The 23,516-nt window shown below is 36.7% G+C and overlaps 1 protein-coding gene across 1 annotated transcript in view; it reads right to left on the reverse strand.

The window, feature by feature from the left end:
* Nucleotides 1–23,516, reverse strand: part of Imp (IGF-II mRNA-binding protein) — a 243,117-nt gene that overhangs the window by 76,477 nt on the left and 143,124 nt on the right. Inside the window, exons 7-9 of the mRNA XM_090390190.1 lie at nucleotides 21,585–21,671; nucleotides 3,144–3,186; nucleotides 2,088–2,131 (exon numbers count right to left, since the gene is read on the reverse strand). Coding sequence (XP_090246316.1) covers nucleotides 2,088–2,131; nucleotides 3,144–3,186; nucleotides 21,585–21,671 — 174 coding nt within the window. The remainder of the gene's footprint in view (nucleotides 1–2,087; nucleotides 2,132–3,143; nucleotides 3,187–21,584; nucleotides 21,672–23,516) is intronic.

Below are 23,516 nucleotides of genomic sequence, written 5' to 3' on the forward strand. Positions count from 1 at the left end.
GATGCTTAGAAAGCTCCAGGTCCCAATGGTATTTCTCCACTTGTTCTCAAAACCTGCACTCCTGAACTTACTCCTGTTCTTTGCCACTTTTTTTCACTCTTATTCCAAGGATGTTTTTCCTTTTGCTTGGAAATTTGCTCATATCCAGTCAGTTCCTAAAATGGGTGACAAGTCCCTCCCATTCAATTATTGTCCCATTGCAATTATTTCTAAAGTAATGGAGAAATAAATTAACCACCAACTCTTAAACTAGCTAGAAACATTCCGTCTGATGAACGATCGCCAGTATGGATTCAGTCAGTGTCGATCCACTAGTGATATTCTGGCTTATGTTACCCATTTATGGACAAATTCAATGGAAAAGTTTGGTGAAACACAAGCAGTTGCTCTTAATATCTCAAATGCTTTTGATCATTTTTAATAAAGGTCTTCTAAACAAGCTTCCATCTTATGATTTGCCAACTGTTTTTTGTAATTGGCTATCCAGTTTTCTCTCTTATTGCTCACTGAGGGCGATGGTAGATGGCTCTCAGTCTTCTAACTTCTCCACTAATGACCAGGGTTCAGTTCTTTCCCCAAATATTTTCCTCTTGTATATTAATGACCTTCTTCCATTGACTGGAAATCCTATCCATAGTTTTGCCATGATAGCACACTGCATTTCACTTTTCGTTTTGAAAAACCTTGCCCTGCTCAATCAGCTTCAACTTCTCAAATATCCGCCACCAATTCCTTAAATGCCAATGTCGATCTCCAGTGGGGCAAAGACAACTTAGTTGATTTGAATCCTAAAACTCAGTCTTTTATATCACACAAAAAGGATTCTTCTCCTCCTGTGCTTATCTTTGGTGACACTCTGGGGTGTTTTTTTTTTTTTTTTAGGAGCATTAGCGACTGAGGCCATATTGCTCCGGGAATATGCAGTGGTCATTCCCTGACCTTTCTGCATCCTCCGTATTTGGTGGTCACAGGCTCAAGATTTGGTATTTGGTGGTCACAGAAGTATGTGCTACGCACTGCCACTCCTGCCATCTGGCTACGGAGGTGTGACACTGATTTCTAGGCAAAATGATATCTCTTTTGGAGATTACCCTGGCTTCTAATCTCTCTCTTGGCACAAGCACATTACAAATATTGCTTCCATTGCATCTAAAAAACTTGGTTCTCTTTTGCTCTCAGCGTTACTTTTCTTCCAAACAGCTGTACAAATCGCAAATCCGCCCTACCATGGAATATTGTTCCCACATCTGAGGCGGTGTTCCAAAACCCCTCTCAGGTTTCTAGATTCCATTAAGAACAGGGCAGTTAGGTTAATTACTCCTCTCTAACAGAGTCTCTCCACTCTGTCTCATAGATGTACTGTTTCTGCTAATTGCCTTTTCTATCGATACTTCCATGGGCACTGAATTGGCTTCTATAATTCCCGCTCTTTCAAAGCAGTCCAAACACGTGTGCCACCAGCCAACATCCATTAACTGTCCAAATTCAAACTCACAGAACCAACTTTTCACCTTCCTCGTTTATTCATTCAACTGCCGTTTTCTGGAACAACCTTCCTTCATACGTATTTCCTCTTAATGAGAACCCCATTCTCATTAAAAAAAAATGGGGGGGGGGGATTTGTTGGGACATACGTAGAAAATTGATATGGGGAAGGCTTCTTTAATTTTGGGCAGAAAATAAGGACTTATTTTTGATTTATCTATTCCTTCAAAAGTTACTCAATAAGCATTAGCTTTCACAGCCCATCCTCATAATGCCTCTCTTCCCTCAACACAGAGCCTATTTAAAAAAAAATAAAAAAATTCCTACTCAAAAACAAAATTGCAGACATTACTGTTAAATTTTACACAATGTATTTATAATAGTCTGATCACAACTGCCGTTAGACTGATACAGTCACTACTAATTTTATAGGCACATCCCATGCAATGAGGTTGTCCATTATAGTCTAGTGGTGTCACCACTTGTCCATTTAGACAAATTTTAGGTTCAATTCCAGTCAGAGACTCTAAATTCTCTCTAATGGCTTTCCTTGATGAGGTCTGTTGTATGTGAGCTGGTCTCACAAGTGAAGATATGCTTACTTGCCTCCACAAAAAGCAAGCTTGCCACATACACTACAACACACCTGTAAGGAATCAGAGGCAAGAGAAGTACTTTATACCATTCTGACTGTTCTGGAACTGATTCCATTGTATCTAGGCTATGGAGCCTACACACATCAAATGTAGTTTCTAGCACAGTTGCATGGGGTAATTTTAGGGATCAGTGGCCTCAAGTGATCCTAATACAATAACATTGTTTTAACAGCAGAATTATTACACTAAACTAAAATAGCTGTAGTATTGCTTCAAATCCAGGTTAATTTTAACTGTACTGTGAGAAAAGAAGTGCTTGGTGTTGTTTCCCAAACAATAGCAAGTACTGCTATTAGATGTTGTTCCAGCAACGTGGGTTGTACACTAAGGTGCCAGGCAACAGTGCAAGAATGTCTTAAACTTCCAGGTGAAATTTTTTCCACACAATTCCTGAATGCCTGTCCTCTGCAATCAGAAATACATAACACCAGCAGCTCTTATCATTCCAAAGAAAGGACAGTGTCCTTTATTGACAAGTTAGTCAGTATACCAGGAAATGACCTGTGGGGCTGTTGTCTATTAATCAACACACAGAGGTGTCTCCTTAACACAAAAAGGAGACTTTTTTTTTTTAGGATAAAAATCAGAAAACCAACAACATTATTCTTGGAAACTTCTGCACCTCACCTATTTGAGGACACAGAGTGGTTGCCACTGTGTTCTCAGACAAAGGCCACTAGGACTGAAGTTTACAATTAATCATTTCGACAAGGAATACAATTGTATTTAACTATATTTAGCAGTAACATGAGCTTGAACCACACTCAAATCAATTGTGTGTGGTGCTAGTCCCACTAGGCTATGTCATACTAAGAATAAATTTGACCATCAGGTCAAATACAAGACTGTAATTTTAGTTCCAATAGGGGGAAACCTTCAATAACAGCATTAGGTATTTCCTTTCTGCCATAATCTACTTGTAAAATTTCATATATAGGAATATGTATTATTATGAAAGATAACTGCCTAAAGTTTAGTCCTCATCTATATTGAGAAGTTTACCTTTTCCAAACTCCCTGCATTCTCTTTACGATGAACATCGACCCTATTGGGGGAGGGGAGAAAAGAAAAGAATGAGTAAATATGTGCTCAAGTTTCTTAAATTATTATAACTATACCATTTCAGAATAAAATTTAAGACAGACAGGAATTTTTGTAAAAAAAAAAAAAAAAAAAAAACTAATCCATTTAGTTTAATCAGATATATTCATAGTATTTGTTTTCATTTAGACAGACAGAGAACAAGTAAAGAGCTATCAGAACTAAGATTGTAACTATGGCAAACAAGGAAGGGATAGAAGGTAATAAGAAGTACTAGATGCTCTGTATCTTATGACAAACTCCTTTTTCGAGGGCCAGACGCTGAAATCGAAGGAAAGAACAGTAAGACCCATTTCTGACGTGAAATGTTCACAGCATGTGGTAGATCTGAAAAGCCGGTATGAAGGTTAAAGTTAAAATTATAATGCATACATATTTCATGGCTGACCCATGAAATATATGTATACCTTATAATAAGGGTCAGCCATTAACTATACATATATGCCTTATAATTAATAAACATTAACCCTCATACCAGCTTTTCAAATTATCACGTGCTGCAAATATTTCGTGTCAGAAACAGACCTTACTTCTTGCTGTTCTTTCCTTTGATTTCAGCAGCTGGCCCTCAAAAAAGGCTTTGAAGTCATAGGATAGACAGCATTTAGTAATTTTAATTTACTTATTATCTTCTATCCCTTCTTTCTTCTCTGTAATTACAATTTCAGTTCTGATAGCCCTTTACCTATTCCTTTCTACCTACAAACGTATGTATCCATTACAGTCATTGGGTTCTTTCTGCCTAATTTTTGGCAGTGTCCGTGGTCCATAAGCCATTATACTGTTACATTATTTGTAAAAAATTCTTACAAATATATATATATATATATATAGGTAAAAGTGTTATACTTACTGAAAACTCTTTGTAATGTTAGGACTTCTCGAATATCTTCTACCAATTCCTTAAATCCTCCAGTGAGACAAACAACTCAGTTGATTTCAATCCTAAAACTCAGTCCTTTCTTATATCTCGCAAAAAGGATTCTTCTGCTCCTATGCTTATCTTTGGTGACACTGGTTTCTAGGCAAGATGGTATCTCTTTTTGGGATTATCTTGACTTCTAATCTCTCTTGGCACAAACACATTACAAATATTGCTTCCTCTGCATCTAGAAAAACTTGGTTTTCTCTTTTGCTCTCACCGTTACTTTTCTTCTAAACAGAAGTTTACTCTGTACAAGTCGCAAATCTGCCCTACCATGAAATATTGTTCCCACATCTGGGGCACTGCTCCCAAAACCTCCCTCAGATTCCATTCATAAGAGGGCAGTTAGATCAATTAATGACTCATCTCTAACAGTCTCTCCACTCTGTCTCATAGATGTACTGTTTCTGCTGCATGCCTTTTCTACAGATACTTTCATGCACACTGTTCTTCTGAATTGGCTTCTATAATTCCCACTCTCTCTTTCAAAAGAGTCTGAACATGTGCCACCACCAGCCAACATCCATTTGCTGTCCAAACTTCAAACTCACAGAACCAACTTTCCTTCATACGTATTTCCTGAAAATTACGTCTACAGAAATTCAAGTCTAATTTCAACATACTTTTCATCTTCAACCTCCAACTCATGCACAGTACTAAGTACTATAGGTTCTAATACCTCTTGTGTTGGAGTTTTCATAAAAAAAAAAAAACTAATCCATTTAGTTTAAACAGATATATTCATTGTATTTCTTCTCATTCAAAGCATTTTGTACTTAACATGCGTACATACTTGTTTGTTCACCTACCTCACAACCTTTATGAACTGACAATATTTCAATTTTTCACCACAAAAGAGTTGTTGCTAGTGCTCACATCAAATACATGGATAAGCAATCGCATAATAGTACAGAAACTGGAAGTGAATGCTTTGATTTTGTTTGTGTATTAATCATAGTTTCTGCCGTTGTGCAAAAAAGTGTTATCTATATGTAAAGTTGAAGAGATACGTAAGTTCTTTCTGTGAGGTTGACTTTGTGGTTTTCCTCACTTAAAGTGAAATTAATGAGAAGCAATTCTAAGTTCCAGTTGCAAAGTGGTGCTATTAAATAAAGAGACTGGTGAAATAAATTAATTTTGCACCAAAAATAAATATGTAACATTGTGTGCAACCTTGGGCTTGCACACAATGTTCATATGTACCTTACAAACACAAACATTTCTGGCGGTCTTTCTTCTGCAAGCCCATTAAGGAATTCAGTTGTTTTTTCTGAATGTCTTCAAAAGGGCTGAAAATTGGTTCCTTAAGTACACTTTTCAGTTTATGGGAAGAGAAAAAAGTTACAAGAAAGATAGATCTGGAAAGTAAGGTGCATGTTTACACAGAGGGTTTTTTTTTTTTTTTGTCAGAAATTGGTGAACATAGCACAGTGTGCTGGAGCATCCAACCATTCTTCCAAAATTCAGGTGTCTTCCTTAAAATATATTTTTTTCATGCAACTTCAATGTTGCATGTTTGATTGATAGTATGATTTGGTGGGATATATTCAGCCATAATAAATCCTCTGAGATTGAAGGCAACAAGAAGCATGGTTTTCATTCCTGATTGCATCATCACACTTTCCATTCAAGAATTTCTTGCAAAGCACTCCATCCCCCATTAACCAAACTCAATAGATTGAACCCCCTGTGATTCCTCCCCTAAGCTTAAAGCCCATTCGAAAGGTCACCAGTTTGTAATGACTGGGGGAAACTGTTCATAATACGACACAGGAAACATTAGCAATTCAAAAAAGAAGCCAACTGGGAATGCTTCTGCAAACCTTACTGTGCCCTGGAAGTGTATAGTATCAAAAAGACTAATTCCAAGATGATCCCCATCTGAATGGCTAATAAGTCTAATTTCCAAATATTAATTCAGTACCTCAACTTCGTTACATGTTGTATTAAAAATTAATATGGGTGATAGTCTGCTGGTAACAAATGCAGACTGACATAAATAATACAGAGGACTGCTTGTATAACATCAGATTGATAATTTTGCTCTTATTAAATTATGAAAGAATGGAAGCAGGACAAAAAAAAAAAATTCACATTACTTCTCTAACAAGTCACTTAATATAACTATCACTAGACCATACTAAATCAAGAATGAAACATTTCAATTTCATTTTTTAATAGGTACATTTATACCAACGCTAGAAGTATAGTAAATAAATTTGATGAATTTGAAATGTTGGTCAAGACATCAAAGTCAGATATTGCTGGGATATCAGAGACATGGTGTCACACATATTAGGAATGCAGAATTAGGGAGCACAATGTGTACAGAAAGGATAGACAGGATAGGAAGAGAGGAGGTGTTATGCTGTTAATTAAGAAAAACAAAATCAAAAGAAGTGCATCCAGTTGATATAGATGAACAGTCCAGTGTTGAGTCAGTTTGGTGTGACATAAGCACTACGAAAACAAAAATAAGAGTAGGAGTGTGCTATAGGCCTAATGATTCGAATGATTACAATGAACAAGTCTACAGAGAAATAGTGGGCTAGTAAATAAGAATGTCTTATAATGGGGGATTTTAACTTCCGAGATATTGACTGGAACTTGTGGATTGGTCACTCACACTAATAAGACTTTTGGGGATTTAGTGGATGATTTTCTGCAGAATGTTCGAGAAACAACCAGAGAGGGTAATACTCTTGATCTGGTTATCAGCAGTGATCATTCATGTATTAAAAATTTGCAGATAAGGGAACCACTAGGTGGCAGTGATCACAATGTACTGATGTGGGATTTACATAAAGATATAATTACCATCGGGGGTAAAGGAAAGGGTTTTTGCTTCTGTAAAGGTGAGTACAGTGGGACCAACTGATGATGTTACCAACAGCAAATTCTAAGTGGGAGGCATTCAAGGAATTAATCATAGAAGATACTAAAAGTTTCATACCTATTAGAAATAGTGTTCAAGGTTTAGGCCTAAATTGTTATCAAATGAACTAATGAGACTCGTCACAGAGAATAAAAGTGAATGGGATGCATATAAATTGTCAAGCGACTCAGAAGCCTATGGCAGATATAAGCTAGTCTGTAATCAAGTCAAAAAGGAGGTTAGGAAGGCAAAAGCAGATTACAAGAAATCTTTGGCAAAGGATGCTAAGAAAAACAGCACGGATTTCTTTACTTATATAAGCTCTAAAAGGAAGGGGATGAATCTGATTTGTCCAGTTGATATCAATGGTTCAACTGTTGATGATCCTGCTCAGACAGCAAACAAACTGAATGAGTATTCTGCATCTACATTCACACGAGTTAAGGTTTGAAAATGGCAGGTTAACAAATTGTAGCAGGGTTCTTAACAATTTTGTAATAACAGAGCAAAGTGGAGGAGAAATTGTTGAAGTTAAACATAAGAAAGGCACCTCGGGGGAATGGGATCTATCCAGTTATATTAAAGGAGGCAGCAAAGGAAGTAAGAAAATCCTTAGCCATAATTATGAGAACATCCTTGGACTCGGGGGAGGTCCCAACGGACTGGAGATGTGGAAATGTATCCCCAATTCACAAAGGGGGATCGAAAGATGACGCGAGTAATTACAGACCAGTTAGTTTAACTTCTATTCCAGGTAAAATAAGGGAGTCACTGGTTAAAGATGCATTGCAGGATCATCTAGAAAGTAGTAGTGATATGTGATGCAAGAAAGCAAGTGTATGAGCTGATGCAGCATCAGCCAAAAAAAAAAAACACACACCATTCCCTCCAAATGCCTGTCCAGTTCCTCCTTAAATTTATTCAACCTATCAACTTCCACAACAACAGATGGAAGTTTGATCCAGCAATTAACCACCCGCTGGCTAAAGGCAAATTTCCGCACATCTTTTCTACATTTGTCTTTTCTTAATTTGAGTTTATGCCCCTTAGGTTTGTAATCTGAACAAATGGAAGGATCCCCTCAGAATTCAGCGTACTCAATCAATTCAAGGCCTTATACACCTCAATCAGATCACTGTGGAGGTGCATAGTCTCCAGCCACTGCAATTTGCAGAACTTAAGCCTGCCCCCCCCCCCTCTCTCTCTCTCTCTCTCTCTCTCTCTCTCTAAGAGGATTCCTTCATTCCCCTCACCAATATTGTTCCCTTCTCTGTACACGCTCAAACAAATTGACATTCTTCCTAAAATGAGGCCTCCAGACATGTACACAGTACTCAAGGCATGGCCTGACCATTGCCTTATACGGAGGCACAATCACCTTTTCCCTGCAAGCAAAATTCCTATATATCATTGACAAAACCCCATGACCTGCCCTGGCAGCCTGTCTGCATTGCTCAGAAAACTTCATATCTGACTGCACAATTACTCGCAGGTCGTTTTCATTTTCTACCACCTTAAGTGTAGTACCACACATTTGGTACTTTTCTCTCGGGTTACTTCTACCCATATGCAGTACTTTGCATTTGTCAAGGTTAAACTTCAGTTGCCACTTCTTAATGCATCTGCCCAAATTATCTAGATCCTGTTGCAGTAGCACACTGCCATTACTGTCATAACCAACCCTGCCAACCTTTGTATCATCTGCAAACCTCAACACTTAGCCTGATATCTTCATCAATATCACTGATAAATATACAAAACAACAGAGGACCCAACACCGAACCCTGTGGGACTCCACTAATAACATTAGTCCACGAAGAGCAGCATCCATTGATTACCACCCTATGTCTTCTCCCAATTAACCATCCTTTTATCCATTGTAGCAATTTACCCTTAATACCATTCTGCTCCAATTTGTACAATAGTCTTCCATGTGCAACAGTATCAAGAGCTTGGCTGAAATCCAAATATATGATATCAAAATTATTTTTTGCATTCAGTTGCTTTGTAACCACATCATAATGAATCAAATTTGTCAGACAAGACTTTCCCTTAACAAACCCATGCTGTGTCTGAATTATTGCTGCAGACTTGTCTAGATGATCCTGCAATGCATCTTTAACCAGTGACGATTATTTTACCCGGAACAGAAGTTAAACTAATTGGTCTGTAATTACTCTTGTCACCCTTCGTTCACCCTTTGTGGATTGGGGATACATTTCCACATCTACAGTCTGTGGGAACCTCCCCTGAGTCCAAGGATGCTCTCATAATTATGGCTAAGGGTTTGCTTAGTTACTTAGCCACCTCCTTTAATATAACTGGATAGATCCCATCCACCCCCAGATGCTTTTCTTAAGTTTAACTTCAACAATTTCTCCTCCACTTTGCTCTCAATTATTACAAAATCATTAAGTACCCTGCTACAATTTGATAACCTTCTGCCATTTTAAAACCATAATAATTCCTCATGTGTGAATATAGATGCAAAATACTTATTCAGTTTGTTTGCTATCTGAGCAGGATCATCAACAGTCAAACCATCGATATCAAGTGGACCAATCAGATTCATTTCCTTCCTTTTAGAGTTTATATAAGTAAAGAAATCCTTGCTGTTTTTCTTAGCATCTTTTGCCAAGGATTTCTCATAATCGGACTTTGCCTGCCTAACCTGCTTTGTGACCTGATTAGACTAGCTTATATCTCCCATAGGCTTCTGAGTCGCTTGATAATTTATATGCATCCCATGCATTTTTCTTCACTGTTACAAGTCTGAATTATTGCTGCAAAACTGCAGCAATAATTCAGACACAGCATGGGTTTGTTAAGGGAAAGTCTGGTCTGTTAAATTTGATAGGATATTATGATGTGGTTACAAAGGAACTGGATGCAAAAAATAAGTTTGATATCATATACTTGGATTTCAGGAAAGCTTTTGACACTGTTGCACATGGAAGACTACTGTACAAATTGGAGCAGAATGGTATTAAGGGTAAGTTGCTACAATGGATAAAAGGATGGTGGAGTGGGAGAAGACAGAGGGTGGTAATCAATGGGTGCTGCTCTTAATGGAGTAATGTTATTAGTGGAGTCCCATATGGTTCAGTGTTGGGTCCTCTGTTGTTTTGTATATTTATCAATGATATTGATGAAGGTGTATCAGGTTTAGTGTCAAAGTTTGCAGATGATACAAAGGTTGGCAGGGTTGTTAATGACAGTAATGTCAGTGTGCTACTGCAACAGGATCTGGAAAATTTGGGCAGATGGGCTGAGAAGTGGCAACTGAAGTTTAACCTTGACATATGCAAAGTGCTGCATATGGGTAGAAGTAACCCGAGAGAAAAGTACCAACTGTGTGGTACTACACTTAAGGTAGTAGAAAATGAAAAAGACCTGGGAGTAATTGTGCAGTCAGATATGAAGTTCTCTGAGCAATGCAGACAGGCTGCCAGGGCAGGTCATGGGGTTTTGCCAATGATATATAGGAATTTTGCTAGCAGGGAAAATGAGGTGATTGTCCCTCTGTATAAGGCAATGGTCAGGCCACACCTTGAGTACCGCATACAGGTCTGGAGGCCTCATTTTTGGAAGGATGAAGATTTGCTTGAGCATGTACAGAGAAGGGCAACAAGATTGGTGAGGGGAATGAAGGGATCCTCTTACCAAGAGAGGCTCAAGATCTGCAAATTGCAGTGGCTGGAGAATAGGCACCTGCACGGTGATATGATTGAGGTGTACAAGGCCTTGATTGGGTTGAGCACACTGAATTCTGATGGGATTCTTCCACTTGTTCAGATTACGAACCTAAGGGGGCATAAATTCAAATTAAGAAAAGACAAATGTAGAAAAGATGTGCGGAAATTTGCCTTTAGCCAGCGGGTGGTTAATTGCTGGATCAAACTTTCATCTGTTGTTGTGGAAGTTGATAGGTTAAATAAATTTAGGGAGGAACTGGACAGGCATTTGGAGGGAATGGTGTTTTTTTTGGCTGATGCTGCATAAGCTCATACACTTGCTTTCTTGCATCGCATGCCACTACAGGTGACCCCTACTTAACAACAGAGTGTCAAGTAAATCTGTGCTAAGCAGGTGCCACATTATGTATACCTATAAGACATCATGTATTTGTGAGTTGCGTTCGGTGCCATAGGATATTTCTTAATCAATAATAAATGGTAGTGAAAAGATGCACAAATGTCAGTCAAAATATTTAATATTCAAATATTTCTACATATAAAATATTCTGCATTACATACATATAATTATATGGTAACTACTTGCGTTATCAAAATTAAACTTAAAATTCCAATTAAAATCACGAATTTAATTAATCTAAATTGATTTAATTTAATTTAATTATGAAAAATGTGTCGATTTTGCATTTGGACTTTGGCCTCTTCCTGGTAAACTAAAAGGGGTTTTAATTTTAAGTCCTCTGCAGCGTTACCACCCAACAATAAAGTCAACCGATCCTTCGCCGCTTTGTAACCGGGCATGTTTCTTTCTTCTTTCAATATGAAACTTCTTTTAGGCATTCATTTCCAAAAAAGTCCTGGTTCATCTTTGTTAAAAACTTGAAGTATAACACATAATACCCCTCTTCTATAATTTTTTAAGAAGTTTTTTTGAATGTTTCGGCTCTTTGATCTGCACTTGCAGCTTCTCTCTGGATTTTAAATCCATTCAACCAGCCTTTACTAGTTTTAAATGTTCCACTTTTTTTCTTTTCTTTTTTTGGTAAGTTTTCTTCAGATCATCATATAGGTTAATCTCCCTCTTTTTTTTTTTTTTTTTTTTTTATATTTAACTTAACTGAATTCTGCATTGGATATTATCTTCAATAAAATTAAAGTCTCTTCATTTCAATCCTAATAGCCGGCTTAGCCTTTGTTGCTTGCAGTGGAACAGCTGTCTTTCCACTGCTAAAATTAATTCTTATTTTTTACAACTGTTTACACATAAGACTGCTGTACAAATTGGAACAGAGCGGCATTAAGGGCAAGTTACTGCTACAGATAAAGAGATGGTTCAGTGGGAGATTACAAAGTGATTATCAATGGACTTATATTATTAGTGAAATTCCCCTGGTTCTGTGCAGGGCCCATTGTTAAACCTGCCAGTCCTAAATTACAGCATACATCCACTTGTTGTTGACCGGAATCGATTAGCTTCAAAACGTCTTAATTTAATTTTCAAATTGTCTTTTTTCTTACATTTGTAATCTTCGTACTGTGTCCAGATGTTGCTTTTTCATTCTTATCCACCATTCTCTTCGACAATGTAACTGTGTTCGTTGCATTATGATACAATGTTTGAGTAAATTGTCCGTTACACATGATGTCTAATACTGTACTGAGTAAAGAATAGACTTCAGATAAATGCACATAACCAATATTGATCATTTTTTAAAATGTTGATATCAGAACTACATAAGTCACTGTACTGCAATTAAATTAGCTTGCGAAAAAAATTTCACTGGTCATGGGAAAATTTCTCAAGTCTGCGTAGGTAACATTTTAATACTGTTTTTCTTTTCATTTTAAAGCTATCTACTCCCTCAAATGAAACAATTTCATTAAATACGCCAAAAATGCAGTCTGTAAAAGAGTGCTATAGTGATTTGTGACAGCGTTATAGTCAGATATAGGTTATAATGTAAGAACAGCATTATAGCGAATCAGTATAAAGCGAACCGCGTTATAACGAGGACCTGCTGTACTACTACTATATTGGATGCAATCCACTGTTCAATTTCGTTTTGTTCTAGAGTTTCAGCAAGCCTCCAAAAACTGCTTTTAAATATTTTTTTGCATGTTTTGGTGATTTTAAATCTGTGTATTGGGCAGCCTGTTTATTAGATACAGATCTATCATCATCCAATGGATCACTTGTATTGTCAGAAAAGATGTCCATACCAGACTAAATAAAGCAAGTCACCAGTTAATGAGGAATTGTGTGAATGAGCACATTCAATGCAGCAAGAGGGTTAGCCAACAGCACAACTAGTGACTTTTAGTGTGTGAGATAGTCAGCATTGTGGCAATGCAAATATCACAGACAGTGACAACCTGGTGGGGTCTTCGCACATCTTGCATATACCAAAAATGGGCCATCAACCAGAAGAGACATCTGGACAATAGATGAAAAGGATTCAAGACTTGCAATTAACCAAATGAAGAAAAATGGGGTAGGGGATGCAGTGTTTTAACCCTGTGGTGTAAGAGAAAATCAGCTTCCAGCAAACATCTGTGGACCATATTAAACATAATAAAAAAAAAAAAAAAAATTGTCTTTAAAAGAGTAAGGCCTCTGGTTCATGCAGTATTACTTATCTCATACCTGAAAGAGGCTACAAAAGAATGAACCAAACCTTCAACAATTAACTATGAAGCAGTTACTAGACATGCAATTATATTGCATGTCACAACATAGATTTGTTAAGGAGCAATCTTGTCTAACCAATCTGACTGGATATTAGGATGCAGTAACAAAGGAACTGGATGCAAAAAATAATTTTACTATCATACCTGGAATTCAGGGAAAACTTAACTGTTTACACATAAGACTGCTGAACAAATTGGAACATAGCAGCATTAAGGGCAAGTTACTGCTACAGATAAAGAGATGGTTGAGTGGGAGATTACAAAATTATTATCAATGGACTTATGTTATTAGTGAAATTCCCCTGGTTCTGTGATGGCCCATTGTACTTTTGTATATTTATTACTGATTTTAAGGAAAGTATATCAGGCTAAATTTGAACTTGGGAGATGATACAAATGTTGGCAGGGTGGTTAATGGCAGTAACCAAGGTAAGCTACTACAACAAAATCGGAAAAGTTAGGCAGATGGGCTGAAAAATGGCAATTAAAGTTTAACACTGAGAAATGCAAGGATTGCATATGGGTAACAGTAATCCTAGTGTAATGTACCAATTGTGTGGCACTATGCTTGGGTATTGGAAATTGAAAGACTTTGGGATAACTGCACAGTCAGACATGAAGCTTAGAGCAGTGGAGGCAAGATGCCAGGATAGCTCATGGGTTTTTGTCAATTGTATACAGGAATGTTTCTAGCAAGGATAAAGAGGTGATTATCCAATTGTATAAAGCAATGGTTAGGTAGCATCTTGAGCATATAGGTCTCATTTTAGAAAGGATGAGGGTCTGCTGGAACAGGCGATCTTACCAAGAGGATTCAGTTCTGAAAATTGCACTTTTGCAGACTGGGTACCTGCAAGGAAGTCTGGGTTTTTTTTTTTTTTATGTGATCCCCAAACACGAGAGGTATTAGAACCTATAGTACTTAGTACCGTGCTTGGGTTGGAGGTTGAGAAGACGAAAGAAGATATTTGTTGACATTGGACTTGAACTTCTGTAGACTGTAATTTTTAGGAAATACGTATGAAGGATGTTCCAGAAAACAGCAGTTGAATGAATAAATGAGGAAGATGAAAAGTCGGTTCTGTAGGTTTGAAGTTGGACAGAAATGGATGTTAGCTGGTGGTGGCACGTGTTCGGACTGTTTTGAAAGAGAGAGCGGGAATTATAGAAGCCAATTCAGAAGAACAGTGCCCATGGAAGTATCTGTAGAAGAGGCATGCAGCAGAAACAGTACATCTATGAGAAAGCGAGTGGAGAGAGACTGTTAGAGATGAATCATTAATTAACCTAACTACCCTCTTCTGAATGGAATCAAGCCTGAGAGAGGTTTTGGGGGCACCACCCCAGTTGTGGGAACAATATTCCATGGCTGGGCGGATTTGCGATTTATACAGAGTGAGCAGCTGTTTGGAAGAAAAGTAACACCGAGAGCGAAAGAGAAAACGAAGTTTTTTAGATGCGGAGGAAGCAATATTTGTAAGGTGCTTGTGCCAAGAGAGTAGAAGTCAGGGTAATCCCCAAAAGAGATATATCATTTTGCCTAGAAATCGGAGTGTCACTAAAGATAAGCATAGGAGCAGAAGAATCCTTTTTGCGAGATATAAGACAAGACTGAGTTTTAGAAGGGTTGAAATCAATTAAGTTGTCTTTGCCCCACTGGAGCATTATCTGAAGATCGGCATTTAAGGAATTGGTAGCAGATTTGAGAAGTTGAAGCTGATTGAACAGGGCAAGGTTTCTCAAAATGGAAAGAGGAATGCAATGTGCTTTCATCGGCAAAACTATGGATAGGATTTCCAGTCAGCGGAAGAAGGTCATTAATATACAAGAGGAAAAGAGTGGGGGAAAGAACTGAACCTTGGGGGAACTGAACCGGCATTAGTGGAGAAGTTAGAAGGCAGAGAGCCATCAACCATCACCCTCAGTGAACGATCAGAGAGAAAACTGGATAACCAATTACTAAAAACAGTTGACAAACCATAAGATGGAAGTGTTTAGAAGACCTTTATGCCAAACACAATCAAAAGCCTTTGAGATGTCAAGAGAAACTGCTTGTGTTTCACCGAACCTTGCCATTGAATTAGTCCATAAATGGGTAACATAAGCCAGAATATCACCAGCGGATCGACTCTGACAGAATCCATACTGGCGATTGTTTATCAGATGGAAGGTTTCTAGGTAGTTTAAGAGTTGGCAGTTAATTGATTTCTCCATTACTTTAGAAAGAGTAGAAGTAATTGCAATGGGATGATAATTGGATGGGAGGGATTTGTCACCCTTTTTAGGAACTGGCTAGATATGAGCAAATTTCCAAGCAGAAGGAAAAACACCTTTGGAATAAGAAAGTGAAAAAAGGCGGCAAAGAATAGGAGTAAGTTTAGGAGCACAGGTTTTGAGAACAAGTGGAGAAATACCATCAGGACCTGAAGCTTTCTTAGCATCAAGATTCATCAAAATCCTTCTGATATCTTTTTGACGGAAGACCACAGGAGGCATTGAATGGAGCATGTTGGGAATGGTGGGAGGTGTTTTACCAAGATCATTAATACATGAGTTGGAAGAAAAATGGGATGCTAGCAGGTCAGCTTTTTCCTTGGCTGAAGTGACAACAGAACCATCTGGTTTGGACAGAGGTGGGAGCAGAGATGAGCAAAAGTTGCTGCCAATAGCTTTGGGAAGAGACCAGAATGCTCGGCTACCATTAGGGCAAGAAGCAAGTTTTCTACTCTTAGCCTGTTCAAACTCTAGTTTGGACTGATTAATAACTGCTGCGAGCTTTGGTGTAGGCAGAAAATGAAACTGAAGAATTAGAAACAAGCCAATTATGATATGCAACATTCTTCTCTTGAACAGCCTTAGCACATTTATTGGAAAACCAAAGTTTAGATAAAGGACGAGATTTTAAAGTGGAGTGTGGGATAAAGGATTTCATTCCTGCAAGAATAATTTCACTGACACGATGTGAGCAAACGTTGACATCAGAAGTTTTGAAACAGTAATCCGACCAAGGAAAAGAAGAAAAAGTAGTCTCGCAGGTCATCCCATTTTGCATTCTTGTAATGCCAAACAACAAGAGGTTGGAAATAGCCCCATGAGATAAAGGTTCCATTGGAGAAGAGACAATCACAAAGTTGTGATCTGAAGTGCCTAAAGGACCTCTCACTTCACCCATGTACTTAGAAGGGTTGTTTGTGAGAATGGTATGTCTGAGGCATTGAAAAGTTCAATGCTGATGCCTGTTTTCCTCCTGCTCAGACTACACACGAGGGGGAATAAATTAAAATTTAAGAAGTATGGTTACAGGATAGATGCACAGAATTTTACCTTCAGCTAACAGGTGGTTGAGTGTTGGAACAAACTTCAATCTGTTATTGTGGAAGCTGGTAGTCTGAATAAATTCAAGGAAGAATTAAATTATTGGGAGGGATGCACAGATAATGTGGATAGTGTGATATATATTTTTTTCCCTCTGATGCCTTAAGCTTGCTTTCTTGCATCATTTGCCATTACTGATACTAGATTCAGGAATAATCTACATTGGGTTTTAGACGTGTTGTCTTGTCTGGGGTTAAGGTTCAGATGACTAATCACTCACTGGTTAGTTTAATCTTAGTTGCAGAGAAGGGTGACATATCTACAGTCAAAGATGCATTACAATGTTCTTTTATGTACAATATCCAAAATATTAGTAGTGGGAAAAAACAGCTAAGGTTTATCTGCAACAGTATCATAAATAAGGCAAAGGCTAAGTATGAGAAGTCACTGGCTAAGAGTGAAGCATGAGGATATGGAATTTACGTGTGTGAATACAAATCAGGAAAAAGAATCAGATCAAACACTTGCATACTGGGTGTGAGAAAGTCTTAGATAACCCAGCTGCCGTTGCTGATGAACTTAATAATAGGTACTTTGCATAAGTCTTTACTGATGAAAGACACTTCGTGTTTGAAGAGAAGCTGTGCAAGTGAAAGCCATATGAAATTGGAGATTCAAAATTACTGATGACTGTTTATTAAAATTAATTTGAGCATAAAGGCAAATAATCCTCCAGTAGTTGGCATGGCATACACCCAGTCATTTTTAGCGAGACGGGCCAGAGTGTTTAGAATCAGTGCAGTTAATGAGTGTGTGTGAGAGAGAGAGAGAGAGAGAGAGAGAGAGAGAGAGAGAGAGCCCACCCTTTGGATTGGAGAAGTGACCACCTACCACAAATTAAAAAAAAAAATTAAAAAGCAGTTCTAAGAGTAAAGTCTACCTACAGACCAGTTAGTCTAACTTCGTTGGTGGATAAGTCTCAGATACGATTAAGAGTGCTCAAAGACATTTAGAAAGAAGTGGCGTTTTGAAGATAACATAGTTTTGTTAAAGGAAAATAGTGTTTAACCAAGTAAGCTATTTTGACAGTTACTCATGAGCTGGATGTAGGGAACAATTTGTAGTTTTATTTGAGTTTTAGCATGACGTATGACTCAGTTCCACATATGAGGTTACTGTATAAGCCAGAACACGTTGGAATAACTGGAAAGATAATAGGATGGATTGTAGGGTGGCTGCAGGGCAGAAGAAAGGTTATGATCAATAGATATTCTTCAGATTAGTGTGAAGTCAAAAGTGGTTCCAAGGATTGGTTCTTGGATCACTGTTTTTTGATTTTCATAAATGAAATCAGACAAAGGGAGCAATGTCAAAATTTGCAGATGACAAAGACTGAGAGTGTCCTTAATGAATTAGGGACAAACAATGCTCCTTCAGGATGACTCAAGAATAGTAAATAAAGTAGCAGCTGTAATGCAAGGTCTTACACTTGGGGAATAGCAACAACAACAAAAAAAAAAAAAAAAAATTATACCCTTGATGGGATTGAATTAAAATGCAGAGGAAGAGAGGGGATCTGAGAGTTACAAAACAGGCAGCCAGAAAAGCTCATGGTATCTTATTGACGATTTATCAAATGATATCCTGTAGTAGAGATAAGGAGTTTGTAAGACCACTGTATAAGGCAATTGTAAGACAAGACAATATTTGGAATAGTGTCAGGTGCAGACTTTATCAGCAAAAAAAAGAAACTTCTTGAAAGGGTCCAAAGACTGGCAACTCGCATGGTGATGTCATCAAATTGACAACCATATGACAAAACACTCAGATTATATGGGCTACAGACCCCGGTAACCAGGCACCTCAGAGGGGAGCTGATTAAGGTTATAAGGCTCTGAGAAGGGCTAGTAAAATGAAGGCAGAATTTTCACTGTTTTAAAGGATTCCAGAACCAGGTTCCATAAATTTAAATTATAGGGGAGAAGATTTAGGTTAGACTGTAGCAATTTTTTTTTTTAGCCAGTGGGTTGATTGTTGCAACAAGTTTCCTCTGCAGGTAGTTAAGGCTGACAGTTTGAAGAAATTCAAAAGGTCAACTGGATAGTTACCTAAAAGAGAAGAAAAATGCATAATTTGTATTTTCTTATCTACTTTTTTTTTTTTTTTTTGCCAATGCAGCAACAAAAACCCATGGCTTCCTGGCTATACTAATAAAATTATGCAAGCTTTTATATATCATCAGCAAAAAAAACCCCCTTCCAATATGACCTGTTCATCCTAGTAGTGTGTTTAGTACTTCCCTGAATCTATTCAAACTACCCACCACTAATAAACAACACTAGATGGGAGTTTGTTCCAACCATTAACCAACAACTGCTGGCTGAAGGAAAACTTTTGCACATTTTGTTCTGTTCTGCAACCACCCTTCCTCAATATGAATTTATGTCCCCTCCTTGTGCGTAGTCTGAGTAAGAGGAAGAATGGCATCTGCACTGAGCTGGCACAATCCATTCAAATCCCCTAGAAGGTACCTAGTCTTCAGACACTGAAATTTGCAGAACTGATGCCTTCCTTGGTAAAAGAAGAACTGATGCCTTCCTTGGTAAAAGAAGAACTGATGCCTTCCTTTGGTTCCTCTCACTAATGTTGTTAGCCATCTCTGTACACATTCCAGCAGATCCATATCCTTCCTGAAATGAGAACTCCAGATCTGTATGCAATACAAGATGCAGTCTAATCATTACCTTGTAGAATGGGATAATCACCTCCCTATCCCCATTAACTGTGTATCATTGTCAAAATGCCATAAACTGTCCTGACACTGTCTGCACAACTCAGTTTTGTTATGGCAGTGGGCTCTGTGGAATTAGTTTTTGTAGAGTTTAATTTCATAAAAATGAACACTATGTATATATAACTTTTGAAAATTTTTTCTTTTGACTTAGATTTTCAATATTAGGGTAAGTTGTCAAAAATCAAATCAGAATTAAAAAATAGTGATAAAAATGTTATGAGGTGCTCCTTTAAAAAAATAAAATAAAATAAGCTCATTACAATAATGTATCACATGATTCTGTTTCACCAAATTATTGATCAGAATTTACGATAATTTATTCAATTTCAGCTTTTGTGTATGTCCAAACTGAAGTGATACAAGTTTTTATTCATATATTTTTTAATCTAGTGTGTGTGTGTGTGTGTGTGTGTGTGTGTGTGTTTTTTTTTTTTTTTTTTTTTTTTTTAGTGTTATCTATTATAAACTGTTGACAATCACTTGGACAACAGAACAGACATAACAGCACCTATCTGAAGATTTCTAGGCCGTCTTGAGATAATGGACATTATATTGAATGACCTTGTAAAATTCGAATGTACAAAAGGCATGATATAAAAAGCTTATATATACATATGTATTTGTAAAAGATTAAGGTTTATTATAAACTGTGTATAGTTCAGAATACAAAGACCAAAACTTTTAATATAGTACTTTCACTACAAAATATTTAAGGGCAAAGGCCTCATGCTACAAGATAAAAGGCTAATATGTAGGTTAGTGCAAAAGCATCGTTTTAACGTAGCCATCTACTAAAGTGGTTAAATTAATTAATTAAATTGGCATCGTTTTGGTTATCTCATTGTGAAGTTATACTTCATAACTGGGTTGTCACTATTGCAACACCAGGGTACCTGCCCACCCACCAAAGAGAAGCCAACAACCTTTGAAATGGTGCCATCTGGGTGGTGGTGGTATCCGCTGAGAATAAATAACAGTAGTTTTCACCACTGGTGAAGCGTTATTTATTCGAGGTAGTACAATACCGTGGCAACTCGTGAAGGCATTCACAATATGAGATATAACCAAAACTATGCCAATTTAATTACTTAATTTAACTACTTTGGTAGATGGCTACATTAAAATGATGCTTTTGCCCTAACCTACATATAGTACTTTCATTAAAAAGTACTATTTTGCATTAATTAGCTCCATTCCAGTGGGTTGAGCTAGTTAACAACTTGTCTGCACTAAATACTGTAATCTGCTTTGGAATGGCTACACTGAATTTGGCACCTTCTTTAAGAATTCACACAACATCCCTTTTGTGATGTGTGGAGCCCATCAAAAGCTTAGTTTAAAATACTAGAGTAGTCAAATGCCAAGTACCTTAAATTAAATCATTCACAACATCTTGATATATATATATATATATATATATATATAACAAATCATGCAAGTACACACATTTCTTTGGTTATAGAATATTATACTGATATCATTTGGCCACTAGCTGTCACTCTGTTGTATGAAGTAAGTTAATGATGGAAAAACTTCAAACATCCATGAAATTGCATCAGTGGGAACGTCATTATTCCTTCAGTACGATATTCACATCAAATCTTTTTTTTTTTTTTTTAATTGTAAAATTACACCCACAAAAAATGCTTTACAATAACCATGTTTGTCAAAAAGTTACTTTTTTGTGTTAATTTTCCAGAGTTTTGGTTTCCTCCTCTCTTCCTTTCTGAAAATGATAGTGGGCAGATGTGGGAGAGAAAGCATGTCATAAATCTGGAATTGCAGCAACAGCAATGAATGTAGTACCAGATTCAAAAATAAAATTATTTAATTGCACCATTTTCAAAATCTTTCATTCTTCCACCCCTTCCCCACAAGAGGAAGGGGGAGGTGACAAGCATACCACACTACAGGCTTGCTTTTCTTTTTTTTTTGGCATTTCTGCTGTACAGTCAAGGATATGTCACCTAAACCAAGGTTTCAAAGTTACTAAAATTACCTTTTTCTTATCCCATATAAACATACAAATTTAACTTTATCAGAATCTTACCGTGCCCTGGACTGCTGAGTAATTTGCCGAATAGTACCTCCAGCTCGACCAATAATAGCTCCGACCATGTCACTCAGCACAAGAATTCTGAAATGATTAAGAAATAAGAGTCAAACAAAACCAACTTAATGCATACCATGTTTGCTTGCAGTACATTAGTTTTAAATATAATTCAGGGAAGAATCAGTATTTTCAAAATGTGACAATTTTCTGGCTTATATTGCTACAGTCAGTTGGATAAGTACACAAAGAGGTAGGGTTTTTTTTTTTTTTTTTTTGCTGATACAAGCAAACGCCTCTGGCTAACTTGCATAATATACTGTACTCGCATTTACAATGCCACACAAATAAATAAGAGTTCAGGAATAACTCAGTGATACCATAGTTTCCTAACATTTTAAAACCTAATGTTTCAATTAATATTCTGATACAGCAATTGACACGTCTTTTGAAATAATTAAACCGTGGTATCGGTAATAATGCTCTAAGCATATTCTTTTAATATCTGCACTTTCACAATTTTGCGAGTTCTGATACTGAAAATAAACGAAACAATCTGTAAATCTTTCAGTCAATTTACAAATGAGGTGCAAGAAAATTAAGGGATTTTAAATGATTAACTAATTCTAGCCTTTAAACTTTCAAATACCCTTAAACTTAAACTGGAAATCAATATGAATATTTTCAATGGGTTACAATTAGATGACATCAAAATGCAACAAACCATGTTCTATTCTAGTGCCAGTTGTAGGCAAAAATTTGCTTTTACACTGAAAATAGAAAACATTGAATAGAAAAATACTTGGCAGCAAATAATTCAAATTAAAAAAAAAAACTTGCTTTTGCAATTTTAACAATATCTTCCATCAATGTACAGCTGCAAAAGTGTTTTCTACAATGAATAATGTGATATCTGATCAGCAAAACAGGCTTTCTGACAACACTAGCAAACCGGTCTTCTTTAAGAACAATAGATTATGCAGCAATATACATATAGAATGAAAATTTAAACTAATTATCATAAAAGGGAGGAAAAGAAAAGAGAAATAAAGAAAATTAGTATCACAAACACCAATGGCTGCATTAATGCTCATTCCACTACCTGTGCTTATAATCACAGATTAAAACAAATAAAATACACTGCAGTAGCATGGCAAACCAGTAGAACAAAAATAAATGAACCATACATAAAAAAAAAAAAAAACTGGGGAAGGGGAGAGAGTAAAGGGACATTGCCAAAGCAATACACCTATTAAAAAAAAAAAAACTCTTCACCTTGAAATGCAGTAATTTCCTGACCATTATTGGCCTTGCAGTCCTATTGAGATGGGAACTAATGGTCAGTATTTTACTTTATAAATGTTGGTCATGTATTGTAGTTAGTTTACACTTTCCATAATTCTTAATTCACATAATTCGGGCCTGGTGCTAGTCAGAGGTGTCACTAAATTTCATCTAATAGGCTTTTTTAAAAAACATTTTTTCATTATTTGATAATGAATTTTGGGCTTTTTCTTAATTACTTTAGAAACATTTTCTTCTGCATTACCCTCATCTTGTTTTATGTTTGGTTTATTTTTGCTCCATTGGTTTGCCAATGCTACTGAGGTCTGTTATACTAATTTCTCTTTTTCCGTTCTTTTTAAGACAATTTCCTTTCCTATTTAATTAAGAGTTTATACCACACACAACTAGAAAAGAATTATAGACATTCAGGCAGCACAATATAAAACAAAAAGTTATCAAAAGACAATCTTACTAATCAGGAAAAAATGGTCAAACACAGAATTGTGATAAATTTCTAGTTATAGTCATCATACCATCTCAAATCTCAACTGAAAAGTTTCTTTAAGATATAAGAAACAACTCAGTTTAAATAGAAAAAAAAAAAGTTCTACTTAACTGTAATTTTATGAGGAAAACTGAATTACA

The sequence above is a fragment of the Mastigoproctus giganteus genome, chromosome 2 (genome assembly GCF_048544385.1).
Source record: "Mastigoproctus giganteus isolate SK-2022 chromosome 2, ASM4854438v1, whole genome shotgun sequence".
In the NCBI taxonomy this organism is placed as follows: Eukaryota; Metazoa; Arthropoda; class Arachnida; order Uropygi; family Thelyphonidae; genus Mastigoproctus; species Mastigoproctus giganteus.